This window comes from Apostichopus japonicus, chromosome 16, assembly GCF_037975245.1.
Source record: "Apostichopus japonicus isolate 1M-3 chromosome 16, ASM3797524v1, whole genome shotgun sequence".
NCBI lineage: Eukaryota > Metazoa > Echinodermata > Holothuroidea > Aspidochirotida > Stichopodidae > Apostichopus > Apostichopus japonicus.
The window spans coordinates 41875913-41896383 of NC_092576.1; the positions used below are offsets into that span (position 1 = coordinate 41875913).

General features: G+C 35.3%; 1 protein-coding gene across 15 annotated transcripts in view; it reads right to left on the bottom strand.

Moving 5' to 3' along the window:
• The window catches only part of LOC139982656 (uncharacterized), a 333630-nt gene that overhangs the window by 99041 nt on the left and 214118 nt on the right, over positions 1 to 20471 (bottom strand). For 2 of the 15 annotated variants that reach the window (XM_071995685.1, XM_071995674.1), the window contains exons 20-21: positions 19131 to 19201; positions 15735 to 16246 (exon numbers count right to left, since the gene is read on the bottom strand). The exons of the other annotated variants lie outside the window; for them this stretch is intronic. In XM_071995685.1, coding sequence (XP_071851786.1) covers positions 16229 to 16246; positions 19131 to 19201 — 89 coding nt within the window. In that variant the 3' untranslated portion in view covers positions 15735 to 16228. Of the gene's footprint in view, positions 1 to 15734; positions 16247 to 19130; positions 19202 to 20471 lie in introns of those variants that run through there. 15 annotated transcript variants of the gene reach the window in all.

The window sequence follows — 20471 nt, forward strand, 5'->3', positions numbered from 1 at the left end:
ACGATTTCAAATCTGACACTTATTCACAACGACTAAAACAGCACGAGTAACTGAATGACAGTAGAAACCTCTTTTAAATGCACATCAGAACAGTATCATCTAACTGTTTGAATGTAACGCATTTCAAAGGTGAAATGAATTCCTGTAGGGAAGAATTTAGTTTTCTTATTCGTAAATGGATCCAAATAATTGGAAATATAACACCTAAACACAATTTTACTTTTAATTCATTGAATCTACATTCCAACAAACGCTGGTTGATCACTGGTCACTACATAGCGAGGGTGACTATTCATTTATATTTACTGGCCTATATTTAGATCACATAAACACGAATGGAAATTACCAATACAATAAACATTATTCCACAAAAACAGTCGCAGATAGTTAAGTAACCGTTAACGTTCAGCATAATTGGGAATTTTCCACATTTTATTGTTTTTTATTTCAGTTTATCAAGGTTTAAATATTTGTCGTTAAACTTATGAAAAACGTACTCTACGGACAGGATTGCACTCAAGAGAGTGGTAAACGACTTACTTCAAGTGTTGTGGCTTCCTTGGAGTTCGACACCCATTTACCTCTAGAAGAATCTAAATGGAAACCATGTTCAGTCGGTGTCCATGAAACTGGAAAGAAGAATTATACAACGATTTTCTTTATATATCAAGCACGTTAACAAACAAAATGGTATACATAATGACAAGGTAAATGTATTATCAAATATTGATATTCTTCGTTGACGTTTACAATATAATGATATAGCCCGTTTAGTGTCCCACAAAGGGTCACAAATTGCTTTTCATGAGTAACAAATTGAGTTGTTTCTATATTCTCACCTTGAATGTTACGTAACTTCGTAATAGGAGAAAGAGAACCGACGAGAAGAGACAGAGGTAACAAACAATCAATGAATCTGTAAAATAAAATGTGATTTGTGAGTGGTGAATGCGTTAAATGATTGAATCATTTCAATGTTATCCACCGTTTATGAAGTAACTTTAGTGTACAGTTAGTGATGCATCCCTCATTAAGTATTGTTGCGTTCCGAGCTTCTCTGCCTAAATATTTATTGAGTGTACTCGTCTGTTCTCAGAGAGAACGAATCAGTTTTGCTTTAATGTCTCTCTCTGGTGATTACACTACACAATAGTAAAATACAACATATGAAGTACAATCCCATTTTACTAAACAGCAACAATACTATCACGTTCCAGTATGCATAAATCAATCATCTAGCTTAAAGTTATACTCAAGACCACAGTTCCATAATTTGCTGCAGGTAATTTAACGTTCATTAAGTTAAAGTTAAAACAAACGTAACAGTAAGTGATATGTGATTACTTACGACAATTTCTTCAGCCGTTTGCATTGCTGTGCAAACAACAATATTCCTATGACTTGGTCCTGGGTAAATTCTTTTCCATTGTTCGTGTTGATCTGTAGATCCTCTAAGGTGGACGATACAGGCACCAGTTTTCCATTTTCCAGGGTTATGCTATGTTGATCTGCCGAGCTAAACGATGCTAGTCCGAGTATGGTAAACTTGATGTAAGGAAAACACATTTTTGAAATTATTAGACAATGGTCATATTGGTGACTGTGAATTTATAGAGTGACAAAAACAAAGCACATCTTCCTCTACATTTCTGATAGACAAGATGGTCCATGCGAGTCCAATTGATGATGTACCAAATAACAGAACTTAAAGCCGACGGAAAATATGGAAAAGTTACTGTGTGAGAAATTGTTTTCGATGATATGAAATGATATAGGGATCAAGCCCGTGATTCCCTTGCTCGGAGTCGTATAATCACTACCAACCTTTATTATTAATATCATTTCCAATTACAAACATTTCTCGTTACATCAGTACTGACTAAAAACTTAGAAATAGTTGCATAAAATGTAGAAGTATGGACTTAGTCTACCACAAGCAGCTTAATATTTTAAATAATGATTTTCTACACAAGAGTTGAAGCATTTGTATCAAGCTAAACATTTCAATTAACTCACGTCAGAAGTAAAAGATTCATTCGAACCGAGGTCCAGTTTTCCAAAGTTAAGGTCTGTTGGAGATACGTTATCCCAAAGTTGACAGGAGATCGAAATAAAGGATAACAAAGTGTCAATGTTTCTGTTAGCATAAAGTATTAAAACTCTTAATGGTTTATCGGTTACTTCATCAACTCATATTGTATTAGTTCATTGTTATGGATGTTTCAAGTGTATCGTTAGATTTCTGTCAGGGCAATTATACATGGTATTTATTTCGAACGTTGAAGGTGATGTTTAATATACATATGGTTGATATTGTACCTGGAGTGTTCTTCAGATTCATACACTCACCTTCTGGCTGCTGCATAGACTGATCATTACCTGTACACCGTTTCCCTGTATGAAGCTCGAACAATGTTTGCGCCTTTTTCTGTATCTCATGAAGATTAAGCACTTTCAAAGCATACAAAAGAGTCGAGATATCTGTCTCTGTTATTTGCCCTCTCTCCTCCATATAGCGAATCATGAAGTGATTACGACTAATTTCATTTTGCAGCAAATCGATTTGGGCCGGCGGGTATCCAAAGAAGGTGGCAAGTTGCAAAATACTGTCCTTAGTTAGGATATCACCTAATTTAGCTTTGAACCTACCGAAACCTGTTAAAAAAAATACACAAAAAAACACAAATAATTCACATGCCATATATTCTGGATCAGGTGTAAGGGGCTTTATAACTATTTCATGAATGATATAATCCAGCTGTATTGAATTTAAGTGAAATACATATTAATCCACGAACCATATAGCCCGGCTCCACACAAAGACAATAGTATAACTAACTATATGTAGAAAGAAAAAAACTTGAAGAAACCGACAGACTAAACAGCTCGGATCTGTTTAGGACACCGTGTGTAATCCGGATGTTAGTGAATGTTAGATGGAACCCATCAAACATATATTCCAGATGTTAGTAAGCATCTTGTGCAAGGCGGTGTAGTTTGAACGAATATCAGTAAAGCCGAAAAACAAATCCCCCCACCCCCCAACAAAAAACACGGCACATTGCAGAGACATCTACCCATAGAGCTAAGTGTACAGTTATGACCCATCCATGTATCCCAAAGTGACATACACTGATTTTTCATATTTAAACTGAGTTGTTTTTATTTTGCTTATGTCAAATTTGTAATGGCTATTCATTACAGCGACAATTAAAAAGTGACAATCGTACCTGTATAATTCTTCTTTGCTGTTTCTTCCACATGCTTGGCAGCCATCGTACCTATGGAAATGTTTATAATAGAGCGTTTTTTATTTACTTCAAATAAGATGAGTAGCAGCAAAATTAGAACTATACCTATCATGGTTGTATATCATTTTTAAAAACTGCTGTGTTATTTCAGTAAAAAAATTACGGCCAAAATGTGTATAATCAGTAAATACGAAATAATTTAATATCAGCGTATTATCCAAACAGAATGAAGTAACATATCACAGGAAATGTATTTCATCAAAATGGTTCCGTAAGTCTGATGAAGATGAGGGACGAAACTGGTTTTAAAAATTTCAAATTGAGCACATTATGTTGCTGCTGCATTGTCTAACAGTTCCAGAAAAATAACGAATTAGCAATAATTAATCGTTTAACAATGAATTCTCACATGTGAGTCACGAGAAAGCAGGTTTGTATATTTAAATATTCTAACACACGTCACTCTAGCTCACTCTGCTGAAATCGAGCCGACTGGTCTGCAGACATATGTTTCTATAGTTGTTCAACATGTATTTTCTTGTATCTGAAAACCTCACACTGAACAAATGATATTCCCGAATGAACAAGTGATTTATTTTCATCATGATCATGATCATCATCATCATGAAATGGCTTGCTATGTAGCTATGTAGCACAGTAAGCTGTTATACATCTTAATACGGAGGAGTATAAAGACCATTCACATTAGGGCACTTAATGGGTAAGACCTAAAGTGTGTGAATTTGCCGGCGTGTCTGGGTGTTTGAGGGAAGCAACATAATGAGCATATTGAAAGTCACTTTGTCAAGTTGTATATGTGCTGTCATTTGACAATGTAGGACAAAGAAAGGTCTTTATTTTAACGAAGAAGCAAAATATAACCAGTTTGCATTTTTTGATCGTTATAAATAATGGTGACACAATATTTCTTTGTCACTTTCTTTCCGATCGATTGTTTTACTTGATGATATGTTAAATGGGTTTTATCGACAAGTCGCAGCTATTCTATTTCAATCTGTGCAACATACATGTATACTAGTCAACGAGTAATAAACAATATTTGTTATTACACCAAAATAGCTAATGTATATACATCTTGCCCAAAGATGAAATGTGAATTAAACGGTTAAAAGATTACCTGTTATACGGTTGAAAACGGTCGTCACCACACATTTATTCTTAGGCTGACGAGTAGAAGCCAGTTCTGGTTTTTTTGGCAATTTAATGTTAACATATGATAATAACAAGCAGCGTAATATACACACATGTCGATTTATATACCCTTGCGTTCCATAACAATCACTTTGTGTTGACCAAGTTGGATAAAGAAAACCATACGAATTGATGTTTGGGGAATATTCTCTATTGGCTAACGACATTTGCTCTTCTGTTAAGACTATCCTAAATTGACTTTTTTTGGAAAGGCATTGCATGTTGCGTTGCTGGATAGATAGCTGAATACATTCATAGAAAAAGTAGGCTGCTAAATAAAAGCATCTAATAGCAGGTTCCAGTAGATGTGGACAAAAACCGCACCGCCAGACCAATCATAACAGTATACGACATAGCAGTAAAGATTACTTATCCATGTGTGGTTCGTTTATTAAATACAGTTTCTATATAACATTAACTGCTTCACTTACCAGTTCGATACTTCTGTCCGATACTTTCGATAATACAGATTGATGACCAGCACTTCTCGCAAAAGCGATGGCATCTTTATGCGCATGGATATATAGAACTAAAGGAATGGCGTCAACCTGCGTTGAGAAATGAATAAAATGGCGTCGACCTGCGTTAGTGTGCAACCGACACGTAGCTCTTATGGCATTTAACAATATTGAACTTGTAAATTGTATAACGAGTTACTTTTGTGTTAAGATCGTGTGTCTTGTTTATCTTGTTCGTTTAGCCGTTGAACGTTTGTAAACTTGGCCTTTGTATATACGCAACCAACATAAAAGGCATTCACCTACTTTCTATTACTTTAGCATTCCATACTATATCTTGCAGTAGAATAGCTGCGACTTGTAACAAAACACACTTAATTGCACGTAAAGCTCTGTTACCACGACCAAGATATAGAAACTAAGTTATAATAAGAATTCATAAAGTTTGAATGGGCTGAGAGTTTGATAAAAAGGTTAATGTCCTGCTTCACCATTACTACTAACAATTAAATGATAGCCAACTGATATTATTTGTGACAAATGTATTGTGGTGTGAAAAATATAATGACGGCTATCGGGATGACTGGAAGGGGGGAGATGGGGGGGTGAGAAAGCTAAATATGTTAATATAAATAATCAATTATTTGTAGTTTTTGCAGAGGAGACTCGTGGAAAATGCGAGAATTTACTCTATAGGTAGAATGGGAATAAAGGAAGGGTTGAGTTTCACTGAATGTTTTACACACTTGGTGTTAAAGCATCCACGTTATTTCATTTTACGTTTTATATGACAGTTACTGTGGATACGGTATGTCATTAGCAGGACTATTCACCAAGGTTGTTTGTTATAAATTTAAAAATGTATAATGGAAGACAAGGAACAGGAGAGTTGGGAAAGAGGATCAATAGATACAACGATAATAAGTCACGGGAGCTGCAGTTTGGTATTGACTTTCCTTAGGTAGAGAATATTGTTATTGCTGAGTGTGTATCAGACTACTATTTCTTCTACGAGGAAATGGAGGTTTGTAAATCGAATGTGTCTAACATAAAACTGTTTATGTAGATTAGTGGAATTTAGCTAATTACACAGCACTGTAAATATCAATGAACCAAACATTGACTGTATGCATGACTACACACAGATGTTCGTAGAATTATGTACGGATTGCTTTATTGTTCAAACTAGAGCAGCAACGTTACAGAAAGTCATGTAACATTCTGATTGAGAAGTTTGTTTTTTCTTTTACATAAGACATACTCGAGATAACGGTGTCAGTTCCTGCATTTCCATCTTATTGTCCCCTTGCCTTATGCTCCTTCTCAGCAGCCATAATTTGTTACAATGGTAAACATCTCTTTTGAAAACAAAATGAATAAGCTTACAGATTAATTGATTTGTTTTTTATTCTCTCAATTAGGACGTAATATAAGTATGTTAGTTATTACTCTAACGTACCGCTGGAATCTTCAAGTGTCACTAGTTTGACTCTTGAAAACAACATAATCGTGTCCCGAACCGTATTTAAATGTTCCCCGCTATAGTGATACATTGAACGGCCTATATGGCTATATTGCCACCAGCGTCGATTATGGTTGTATCACAGTATTTGGTATATTGTTACCTTCTCAGAAATGATTACATGTAAATTTATTAAAAGGTTGGGAACACGGTCGATATTATCGCCGCACCCTGCGGGGTTGGCGCGGGGATGACTTTAATTCGGGTAGAATTTTCCCCGAGGCAACGCCTACGTATTGTAGATTTAGGGCTCGAAATTATACGTTTGGCCACGGACTTCGCAGGTACGTATCGTTATCATTTATGTAAACTTTAAGCTGGGATTTATGTGGATTTGTTTGTTATTAATTAAATATTGGTCCTAATTTATCACCTTGCTACATTATTATTGGAGGTCACTGCGTTGACTTCATGTATTATTTATTTTGGTTTTTATAGGCACCTGCCCAAGTGGAGAAGGCAAAGGTTTTGTATTAAATGTATTAGTAGCTTAAAAATCAATGTATTTGTTTGTGTTTTATTTGTTCGGGTTGTCTTAACTTGTAGTTGCCACACATTCATCCTGACATAGGGTGGCCGACAGCGGCCCTATCGACACCACGGCCACTCGGCAAGTTGAAACCCCGTTGGGGCGCTACAAAATAAATACACAGATCTTTTGTCTTGATTTTACATCAGCTACCAGCTACCCGGTAATTGGTAGCTTGCTACATTCACACTCACACACATATATACACCCGTATCATCCACTTTAAATATACTCCATTCAAGCATTCGCTCCGTGTCCAAGTCGCACATCCAAAGCCTTAACGATCTGACCATATTGCCCCCTGTTGGTTTTATAGAAAGATTAAGATGTCTGATTAACACCTCTTCCATACGAAACGCCCATCTTTGTTCTAACTAAAAGAAGAGTTACATTTTATAACCTTTTTATCATCAAAGATTGTCTTCCTGCACCCCGTCAAACGGCACCAGTGTTTACTGAACATATGGTCTCTGTTAAAGGTCTTATAAACCAAGCATGAAGTAAGTTAACAATGGTACTCCATTTTTTAGCATATATATTTGCTCTTACTCGTTAATTTGTACTCGCACTCAAACTCTAAGATGTACAATACTACACAATTAAGCACACGTACCAGTGTACTCGTCCTAGTACGCACCAATGGGCATTACACTTGTATCTGTAATTAAGATGTTAGAATCGCACTGCAAGCCAGGTCTAGAAATATCAGGCGGCTAGCCAATGTCCTTTGCATGAAGAAGCAAATCAATTTATTGAGCCCGTATCAGTTGTAAGAAATTTAATTTTACACTTGAATCGATACGAATTTAAATGAAACCGTCTTGACTCTACCAAAACAATAGGTACTTATACATTGTAAAATATTAACAGACACTCATTATACATTATATGGTATATCATAGATATCATACTTATTGTATTGAATTCAGTCGAATAAATGCCGTATACTGTTGTTTCGTGCTACCAGCACATGTACATAGCTTCTATGAAACACGCTGTATGCCATACAGAAGCACTTACCAAAGCGTCAAGGGTCAATGGTTACTTATGTAATACTGTTGAGATCAGAACTAAGTTCATTCCAAACGTATTGAGCAGCGGGAAAGTTCGAAAAACTAATGTATTCAATTGATTAAAAGTAATGTTTTACTAAAATGTAGATTTTTCCACATAAAATCAACAAGGAATTTCATTTTATGTGTTAGGGATCGCATTTCAGCAGTCACAATATTAGCAGAAACTGATATGAAAAGTCAATACACCCCCTAGTGATGATTGAGTTAGTATATATCGATGAGAACCATGGACGTAGCTTTTGCATATTACATACAGTTCATGCAAGCCACAGACACACATCAGTACTCACCAAACTTTATATATTGCAAAACTTATATAAGAATCAACTACGTACGACCTTAGACTATAGTAATACACGTTAATCCACACAGATCTCAGTCTAAAACTTGAAAGGAATCAACAGACGACAATGGAACGCCACACATCAGCAGTCACCAATTACTAGTATAGCTTGGTCTCACAAGAGGAAAATTAACCGCCACACACCAGCAGTTACCAAACAATAATGCACAACCTGTTTTGGAATCCATTGCGACCTATAGACTATTGTAATACACGTTATTCAACACAGGAATCTAAAGAGGAAGTTAAACAATCCAACTATGGTATATCGAATAACTAAAGACTAAAGAGATATTCTGGTTCCCAACAATTAGAACAGAAAATAGATTACAGGATGTGGGTTGATTGAATGCAGCCTGCTTGAAGTGGTTATAAACCATGTTGGTCATATCATATTGAGCCTTTCTCAAACTCGAATTGTGTATATACTGAATTAATGGTAATACTGTTACGCCCTGGGGTGTTCGGGATGCGTGTACCACGTATTTCGAACACGCCCACGGCTACTAAGAATATGTTTCCCCGAGTTTTGCATAATTTACCATGCGATATGTTGCCCATTCACTCACCATTCCACTTACTTTTGTTATATTATGCAGGTCTCTCTCGCTCTCCCCGTCGTCTGCCATCACCAGCATTCCAGGCATTCGCTCTTTTATTACACCAGTTGCTCTGTTTAGCGTTTATACATTTGATTATCGCTTGTTCTCTATACCCTGTTTAATTAAGACGATGTTGTTTTTTAAGTATTTTGGAAGACTTAACTTATTTTGTTGAGGTTCGGGCAGAGAATTGGAGACCAGCGGTGAGCAGCACGGCTATTACAATAAAGTATTATTTAAAGGCAAGGTTGTTTCTTTATTTTAGAGAGCGGGTCCGGGAGTGAGGGCTGACTACGGGGTGACATTTCCTATATTGTATTCTATAACTAATAACTTCCCGTCCTGGTTGGCTTCGTTCCATGTTATAGACACCGGAGGTAGGGTCAAATAAGGGAGGTATTGAAGAAATTAATCGGGGCGGGACCGCATTGGCCAGTTTTTGTTCAGTCCGCCGTTGGCGCCGTGCTGCCCACGCCCTGGTACGTAGTTTATTTGTTATTTAGTTAAATTGAATCTCTGCCCGTAGTTTGCTTCTATTTGTGTCCGGCAGAAAGACACTGCCTTATTTTTGTTAAGTGTATGTCTAAAGTTAATTAATTAAGTCGGCGCATGAGACTCATTTCTCTGACACTATATTCTTCTTTACTTTTGTGTATTGGTTCAAGCCTAGCATTAGTCTTCGCCCCCACCTTCCCCTGCCTTGACATCAGGTGGCCTCCAGCTGCCTGGTAACCCACGCTACCGCTCGTCCGAGGTACACAGGCTTTACAATATGATGTCGGTATCAGAGCTTGGTTAATACGGTAACTATCAGGGTACCATTGTAACATGCATGGAGCGTTATGGAGTGTTAGCTTTAGTGGTTAACGCCGGTGCCTTCCAATCATAATGTCACCGGTTCGAGAAACTCCAAGATTAATGTATGTCGTCCAGTTACAGAGTTGTTGACAATTCATAATCATGGACGTTAAATATGAATCTAAGAGACTGACTTCGGTCCCAGCTTGCAGCTTTGATAGGCCAATGAGGCCTTTTGCGAGTTCCTGCTTGCATGATGATCTAAAATACATACATACATCGTTGTAGGCATACATAGCCTTGGAACCTGTATACACAGTGTTTTGTTATTTACCATTGGCTATATATTTTGTGGCGTTCCGAGCTCCTCTGCACAGTTAAGACTCATGTACCTTAAAGCAGCATTGTCAGGTCTCCGTGAAAGCGTTGCTAGCCTGTGAATTGGTTACCAAGGTAACTTGATGCCAAGCCAGGTCACAAATAAACTCAAGAAAGACTTTGCGCAAGAGAAATATATATTTTAAGAAAAGTCACCGAGGAGAGAACCTGGGCACGAAACCAAACTACCGAACAACTGATCCGCTCTCACCCCTAGTCCCCTTGCATCGGGACTGTGACTGTGTGATCATCGTCGGGTGTACATCACCATTCCCCTCGGAAGGAAACATATACTACACATGAACAGGCCGAAAAGAAATAAAAATGTGTCTAATCCGGTTTTTTGAAGGAACAATTCTGTATATTGCATTTCCTCACTCTGATATATATAGTACCCAATAGTAGAATACAACATATGAGGTTCAATCCCGTTTACTATGATCTAAACAACAACAAATCCCCCCCCCAAAAAAAAAAATATATATATATCCAAGGAAGAGGTTACAAATCTCCCTTCAGACCCTCTAATATACCGATTATTAACAGAATTCCATGTTTCCCTTCATCTCCCCTCTCCCCCTACCGCTCTAAAACGTCAATATTTAACATAGGGTAGAGCCTATATGGTGTCAATAAGAGTCATATAAACGCAATTATATTAAAAAGTAAGTTCCGTGTTCGGTCTTAGCAACATTTTGAATACAATTCAAGAGGAGGGTATCATCTTGGACATTGAACGGACATTACAAAAAAGGTCCCACCCACTTGCTTAACATGAAACTCGTAATATATTTATATATATATATATATATGTATATATATATATATATATATATATATATATATATATATATATATATATATATATATATATATATATATATATATATATATATATATATATATATATATATATATATATATATATATATATATATATATATATATATATATATATATATATATATATATATATATATATATATATATATATATATATATATATATATATATATATATATATATATATATATATATATATATATATATATATATATATATATATATATATATATATATGGTGAGGGATTATCACTTCCTCCTCACAGATTTCATCTGCGGTTCATATTATGTGAAATGGTGATACTCGAGGGAGCAATGTTAACATATTATAACTTTTAATTCGTTCTATATTATGCATTTCAAGACGCTTGTATTTTCATTTCAAGACTAAGGGTCAAAACAGTTTACGACGTCTTTGTTCCAGTGTTGTGTATCTAGAGAGAACTGATAGTAAACAACTTCAGATGTCTACGATATTGCTACTAGAAATTGCATCAAGTCACAATGTAAGTCAATTATAAGTTAACACATCCATAGAAACATTCAAGTTTATTAGATCATTGCAATTTATTTAGATTATTTATCAGTTAAACTTTTTGTCTCTTTAAATGAAAATACACACACACACACGCACGCACACATATATATATATATACACGCACACACACACACACATATATATATATATATATATATATATATATATATATATATATATATATATATATATATATATATATATATATATATATATATATATTATGAACGTAGCCTGTGTATTTATTCGCATCATGAGTATTACATATGAAGGCCTACGTATGTACTATAAATATAGGAATGATGAATTACAAACAGTGGTTGTAGTATTTTCTGAGGGCGTTTCTTCGCGTTGTTACCATTCCATGTCCGTTCTATAAGTGCAATCAATATAAATCATAATAATAATTACATTTATAATTCGCATTATTGCAGATGCCTTCGTGCGCCAATATCAAAACAAACATATCAACGAGAAAAGAACGAGAAAACAACAAAAACAGTGATCAAAAAGATAACCAAACAGGTGAATATTGAGCATCGTTTTAAAATTGCTAACAGATGGAACTTGGGGGATTTTCATGGAATTTTATTCCACAAATATGAGGCAGCGTACTGAAAACTACGTTCACCATAACATTTAGTGCGTGGATCTACTGTAAAATAAAGTAACACATTGTTAGAAGAGCGCACTGAACGAGTTGGTTCATAAAGCGTAATAAGTTTCTGTAAGTACGAAGGAGACAAGCCACATGTTTCTTTGTGAGTAGGGAGAAGCATTTTGAACGCGAGAGCTAATCGACAACCAGTGCAGAGACTTTAGGATCGGGGTGATATGTTGGAAACGTGGAGTCAAACTAATAAGACGGGCTGCTGTATTTTGTACATGCTGTACTTTAGACAAATCAGGATCATGAATACCATAGAGAATATAATTATTATATTCCAGCCGAGATGTCATGTAATCATGAACACGTGTTTGCGTAGTATCGCTAGTTAAGTAGCGACGGATTTTTTTTCCAATGTTACAGATTGCCATGATAAAACTTTTGCAGATCATATCGATCTGCTTTGACATGGAAAGTGAAAAATCCATCTTCACACCAAGATTCCTTACTTGCCCAGATGTATTTCTAACAGAATGATTAATAGTGGTGGCAGGAGCAGGAAGATAATCCTTTGCAAATTTTGAACGAAAGTGTTCAAATTCAGTTTTGGAGTCGTTAAGAGCAAGATTATTTGAGCGACACCAGGATTTAACATCTCTGAGGCATGGTTGCATTTTTTCAATGACCAGCTGACAATCAGCAGGGTCAAAGGTCAAGATCAACTGTGTGTTATTCTGACCATATGTAGACTATACAGCTAACACCAGGGGCGGCAATTATAAAGCTTGCAAGGGGCGCTAAAAAGGGTAGAACGTAACAGACCCCTGGGGTACTCAAAGCTGGACATGACATTTTTAATGACCACCGACTGTCAAGTGGGGTGGATGAGGAGGCGGGGAGGGGGAGGAGGAACGACGAAGGAATGGACTAGAAGGATATACGTTGCATAACGGTAGCACACCGCCTTCACTCCCATTAATGCTACACCTGTGAAACTATACAAAATGCTTTCATTGCATGACTTAAGGGTCAAGTTATTTGTGTGTTGACACGTGGTTTAATTAGTTAAATGAACAAATTCACTGTCTCTCAAAGAGTCACACATCTTAGTAACACCACTTATAGCAATATACGTTTGTCTGAACGACACGACATTTTACAACCAGTTAGGAAGCACACAGGGGAGATGAGCAGGGTGTGGGGGGAATTCAAAATCTCTCCTTTTCTGACTGCTATTGTTTTATTCAATGGGTTTGAATCTTCACGGAAGTTGAAGTACGACTAGTGACGAATCAATACTTTTGTAAAGGAGAGGTGCAGCCAGGGATCTGGGATCTACTCCAATGTAACGGTTATAGGTGCCCTCTCCCATCCCCCACCCATCAGGTGCATTTATTCAAACCATAAATTAGTTATATATTAATATAAACCCGATATTATGATAAGTAATAGTTTGTGTGAGGTTGAAAAGGGGTGGGCAGGTGGGTGGGGGGGGGGAGTGCACCATTAGTTGTGAACTAATTTTCCCCGACTGAATATTAAAATTCCCGACTGCCAAAGTTTTCTCAAATTTCATGTTCCCGTTACAATTTTTAATGACAATTTACATTTCACATTTAACTTCTCAAAGACACATTACATAGGCTTAGAATATTGGCTAGGAACACAGATATAACTTTAACCCCCCCCCCCCCCCCTCCAACAATAACTTGAGGATGAAAATGTGTCAACATGTTTATACATAGCCATAAATGTAATGGTATAGCCAAGTTATGTTTATTTTTGATATAGCACCATTTAATTTGTATCTAATCCCCAGGCCCAAAAGAAAACTTTCACAAAGGGGGTGGGAACCCCTACCACTGAAACCTCTCTCCATAGAACGATAATCCAATAAAGCTACATGTGTGATAAATATTGGATACGTCAATGCCCTCTCTCTCAAAATATTGATAAAACTGTACGTTTGTACTAACAAACTTGTTCGTACCTCCACGTGCGACGATATGGAAGGCAAGTTGCCATAGTTATTCCTACGTGTAAGATATATATTGTCAGCTACGTCATAAGAGTGAATCATAATTCATGACTTATTAATAGATATAACATCCCTTACCGAAGAATGCCTTGAAAGCTTCCTCACGATATCGTGTCAACAAAGTGTTACAAAAATGAATAACAACTTCACAGATGATTTACTTTACTTTTATTAGCAGTTTGACGTACAATGAAACACCGTCGTTGGTGGAATAAAGTTTGCATATATAACCATCACATGTTCACTTTCCACCGATCAGAGTGCCATGGTACTTAATTTGGCTATCTCTAAATATGACAGCCGATCATATAATATCCTAACAAGCGGTTCTAGGAAACCAGTCAAAGCCAAAGGTAATTAAAATTTACAGATAAGGCTATAATACAAATCACATACAATCACATAGTAATATTTGTTGTTAAATGTTTCTACGCAACAAATAATGGCTATATTACAGAAGCGTTGAGGTTTCGATAAACCCCTCACAAAATTTGCCCTTCTTAGTTTTAAGTATAAATATGCACAATACATAAAAAAGATAAAAACAAAACTGTATGTTGAAGTCCCAATACCTGACTTGATGACGAATTTAAGAAAACAACTTCTGAAGTAGATTCAATGTTGTTATTCTACATGCACTCTGACCAGAGGGTTAATAGAGAAAAGCTGAAAACAATTTTTTTTTCTGTTACCCTTATGGCGATATACCGTAAACTCACTGCGACCGCCCATGTCAGCATGTTTATTACACTAGGCCTAGCTGTCGTAACAAAACAGAGAGGTTTGATTGCCGCATGGTCTGGTAGGCGAAGCTTAAACATTTTGATTGAAGTTTGTAAAATCTACAGACTCGTTAAAGGTCAGGCTAATTTTATTCAGCTCAAAACTTTTAATCACAGATAACTCAATGCAAAAAAGGAAGAATATTGATATAAAAATTGCATATAACGGTGTCATTTTCACTGCGCTTTTAGTGCAGTAAGCTGGAAAGGTCGAATTTCAAATTTGGCAAACAAGTAATGATACTTTAACTTTGCTCATTAGTTTGTCCTAATTATAACATAATTCTAGTTTTCCAAGAGATGAGATGACATGCGTCAGTGTGGACATTCGATGACGCAAATAAATCTCTATATCCTCTCTACCATATGCATTATCTCCATTCACATACTGACACTATCCATAACCACTCACGCATCGATTCTTGTTATAGAATCACTATATTTACCATGACAACATATGTACCTCTAAATTAATTACCACGGAGGTAAACTACATAAATACTGTTAGATCAGTGTTCATTCTTTCAAGATTCCTGGTTTCATGATGGGTGGTGTTTGTACTTATGTGACACCCGCAGTTACACATTGGAAACGTGAAAGTAACATGTTTCTAATACTACCACGAACCTTAGCTTTATCTACAGTGATACGTAACCTTCTTTCAAACTGTACCTATGTCACAATGTGAAATCTCAAAACTGAGTCAACCAAACTCATCAATATTCCATTTCTTTTTAATTACTCCATCAAGTACAATTTGTTTTTTGTTTCAAATAATATTTTCATCTTTCGGGGATAACTTATTGATAAGTATAAATGGTTCCTTCTTTATAATTGGCAGAAGACATATCCATGAAGTGATACAAGAAGAAATTGCTTAACAAAATAAATAAATTTGAAAATCTCAGCATAAAATCGAGTGAGTTAAAAACAAGTATGAAGATTTAAACTGAACTACATAACTAAAAGTCCCCTGAGCATGAAATGTAAACAAATATGGACACATAGTATATGAAAACAGCGATGGTGTTTAAAGCTAAGTAAAAGATTTAAAGAGGACGATGGCCAATGTTGTAACAACGTCACAATTATATATAGAGACCCGAATTCCCTTTGAAGTTTCCCAGTACACTCCCAACTTGTTTTCTGTGCACCTCGGGCATGCAATTTTCGATGAACTGAGTGGTGTATCATAACTCCAGCGGGATCAGAACGGGTTGTCTTCAGGAACATGTACTTGCTCTAATTCCTCTACCACGATCCAGCCTTCTACATGACAAAGGAGAATAAAAATCATGCAAACAGAATGCTTGTTATTAGGCCTAGTCATTTACATTATTATTGTTTCATTTTCTTGTTCAGGGCGGGGATAATATTTTTTTTTCAGAATTGTTTAAATATTATGATACTTTTTAAATGTGGATGTATAAGAGTGGAAGTTTAATAAAACGGAATAATGTTTACTAATAAGTTACTGCTTTTTCTCCTCTAAACATTAAAAGTTATTCAATCAGAATGCGTGGATATTAGGCCTAGTAAGTTTACAATGTTTGTTTTGGCGAAGCGGGAGGGGGACTTGGATAATCATTACTGTTAGGTAATTAGATGTATATGGGTGGGAATGATAATTAAAAGCATGCGATCCTTACCATAAATGATAAACATAATATTTAGTATGGAATGTATTAATTTAATGTGATATTTCTGCTGGATGATTAAATATTCTTGTTTGCTAAATTACTTTCAGTTGCTCATCAGATAATTATAGATATATGTGTTTATTTTTCAATTTAACTTAAGTAACTGAATGCTTAATTGTCTGTTATAGATATATGATTGATTACTATCAATTTACCACACTCATTGGATGATGATAAGTTCGTGTTCAGTTTGCCATTTAAACCAATATGTTAATACTTGTTTAGTTATGTTTGTTTCTCTTCATGACATTAAATCCCTCACTGTGTACTACATTGGGACTTGAATGGGGCTTGTGGAATAAGTTACACTTTATTTTTCAAATATTTTTATACATATTATGTCAACCCAATCCATTTATAGCATATTTAAAAATGATTACTTACTACATACTTTAAATCAACCATTTCAATGTTAAGTAATATTTGATAAATCTCATCCAATCAGTGTATGTTTAGTAATATTTGTTTACTACATCACTCTAATCCACTCAGTGTTTATTTACAAATATTTGTTGACTACATCCCTTTAATCCACTGAATGTATATTTAGGAACATTTGTTGACTACTTCTCTTTAATCCACTCAGTGTAAATGAGTATTATTTGTTGACTACATCCCTTTAATCCCCTCAGTGTATTTTTTAGTAATAGTTGTTAAAAACATCGCTTTAATCAACTCAGTGTAGTTTTTAGTACTATTTGTTGACTACATCACTTTAATCCACTCAGTGTATTTTTAAGTAATATTTGTTGACTACATCACTTTAATCCACTCAGTGTATGTTAAGTAATATTTGTTGACTACATCCCTTTAATCCAATCAGTGTATGTTTAGTAATATTTGTTGACTAGACCCTTTAATCCAATCATTGATTGTTTAGTAAAATTTGATGACTACATCAATTTAATCCACCCATTGCTTGTTAAGTAATATTTGTTGACTACATCACTTTAATCCATTCAGTGTATTTTTAAGTAATATTTGTTGACTACATCAATTTAATCCACCCATTGCTTGTTAAGTAATATTTGTTGACTACATCCCTTGAATCCACTCAGTGTATGTTAAGTAATATTTCTTGACTACATCCCTTTAATCCAATTAGTGTATGTTTAGTAATATTTGTTGACTACACCATTTAATCCAATCAGTGTATGTTTAGGAATGTTTGTTGACTACATCCCATCATTCCACTCAGTGTAGATTAGTAATATTTGTTGACTACATCCCTTTAATCCACTCAGTGTATGTTTAGTAATATTTGTTGACTACACCCTTTTCTCCAATCAGTGTATATTTAGGAATGTTTGTTGACTACATCCCAATGTTCCACTCAGTGTAGATTAGTAATATTTGTTGACTACATCCCTTTAATCCAATCAGTGTATGTTTAGTAATACTTGTTGACTACATCCCTTTAATCCACTCATTGTAGAATAGTAATATTTGTTGACTACATCCTTTTAATCCACTCAGTGTATGTTCTGAATGTGTGTTGACTACATCACTCTAATCAACCCATTGATTGTTTAGTAAAATTAGATGACTACATCAATTTAATCCACCCATTGCTTGTTAAGTAATATTTGTTGACTACATCCCTTTTATCCACTCAGTGTATATTAGTAATATTTGTTGACTACATAACTCTAATCCACCCATTGATTGTTTAGTCATTCTTGTTGACTACATATCTTTAACCCACTCAGTGTATATTTCGTTATATTTGTTGACTACATTCCTTTAAACCACTCAGTGTATGTTTAGTAATATTTGTTGACTACATCCCTTTAATCCACTCAGTGTATATTAGCAATATTTGTGACTATATCACTCGAATCCACTCTGTGTATGTTAGTAATTACAACATCAATGTAATCAATTCAATGCAAATGTTGAAATATTTCTTTGACTACATCCCTTTAATCCACTCAGTGTATGTTACTAATATTTGTTGACCACATCCCTTTAACCCACCTGTTGCTTGTTTAGTAATATTTGACTGCATCACTTTGATCCCCTCAGTGTGTGTTCAGTAATATTTGTAAACTACATTATTTTAATCAACTCGTTGCATATTTAGAAATATTTGTTACTATTAACTTTCATCCAATCACTCATCGTGTTTTGCTCACTTGTCTCTGCTCACCCGATATGTCATTACTTTCTTTATACTACTTCTCATTCAGAAACCATCAGCTGATAACCGATATATGACTCAATTAAACAGTAATTGATATATCACAGCTGTAGTTAGTTCATCGGATGACGTCACTTTCTGTGTATTACTTTGACTAAGCCATGGTGTGGTCATTACAGTGACGTGCGGTGAATTACAAACGTCTGGGGATACTCAGTGGTATGATCATCTTGCTAGTAATTACATTATCGATATGTTAATAAAACAAATATAAAAACATTATCATTATACATGAAATGTGATGATCACTTACTTCCCAACGGCCAGAGTCGAGATCAAGCTTATATTGTTCATCAAACTTAGCAGAATCAGGAATCCAGAAAACTGTAAGATTAATAAACAATATAAAGGCTTTAACGAATAAAAAAATTATCAATGATGTATTAGTGAATGAAACATTTTGAACAATACACAATAGAAACAACCATATTACGTTTTACTAAGATCTTTGTTGTCGCTAGGGATGCATATTATTTATTTTCGCTAAAAATAGTTTCGGTTGTCATGGTGTCACATGTTCTTTAGAAAAGTAATTTTGGGGAGCATGGTGAAAACAGACATACTGAGAATGCATTTATAAACAAAAAAACTAAAACTGTAGATAATCCCAATTAATCCCCCTCTCCGTTCCTGTCCTTAGTTAGCACACAGCTACCATGAAGTATTAAATAAACTATAAATCTGTTCGACGTTACACGATAAGATCATCACACATTTAAACACATTTTATTTGTTGTTTTTTCTGCAATATTTGACCTATATTAAATAGTTGTTTAGAAGTGCGAGTGATTACCATTCCGTCTTTTCACAATTTTGACAGAATGTAGCAGTCTGACATAGAAGTCAAATTTAAATAGATGGGTCTATACAGTTTGTCATCAGTTTACAGGCGCGTATCCAGGATTTTCTAACCCGGGGGCGCGAATTACTATCTAAGCGGAGCGCCACCATCGGTTGGCGCGCAGCGTACAAGAAAATTTCTGGTTTTGATACCCCCCAGATCACCGGAAATGGCACTTCTTGGGCTTGAAAACTGACCAACCAGATGTACACTTTTTGCCTGAGAACCAAGTATTTCCCAATAGTTTTTTTTTTTCCATCCATAACCTTTTTGTAGATTGTCACCAGTCACACATCATGTTCGACCTCATCGCATGTCCTGTGGATCATTGCTTTTGTAGGTGACTCTACGTCGCGGCCCACAATACCCGTCAGCCCCACTTTTCAAAGCCCATTATTTGTTCAGAATTTGAAAATTCACATTTCTCGTGAATAAACTCACTTCAAAACTTGCCCATAATGTTGCACAAAATTTCATCTATGAACAACCAATATGGAAAAACCTCCTTCAACCCCTAACCAGGGAGTTGTTATAACAATTCCCTGCCCTAACAGAGCGGTCAAAATTGCACGAGTAGAGGGAAGTGTGATGAAGAATGTTGGAAATTTTCGAAAATTCAGATACAGTTAATTTAATATTAAAATAATATTAAAACTTCTTATAACGGCTATTATAAAACTTAGTTGAAGGAAATAATAGCAGATATTTCCGAAACCGAACACTACACTAGGCCCCTAATATATATATATATAT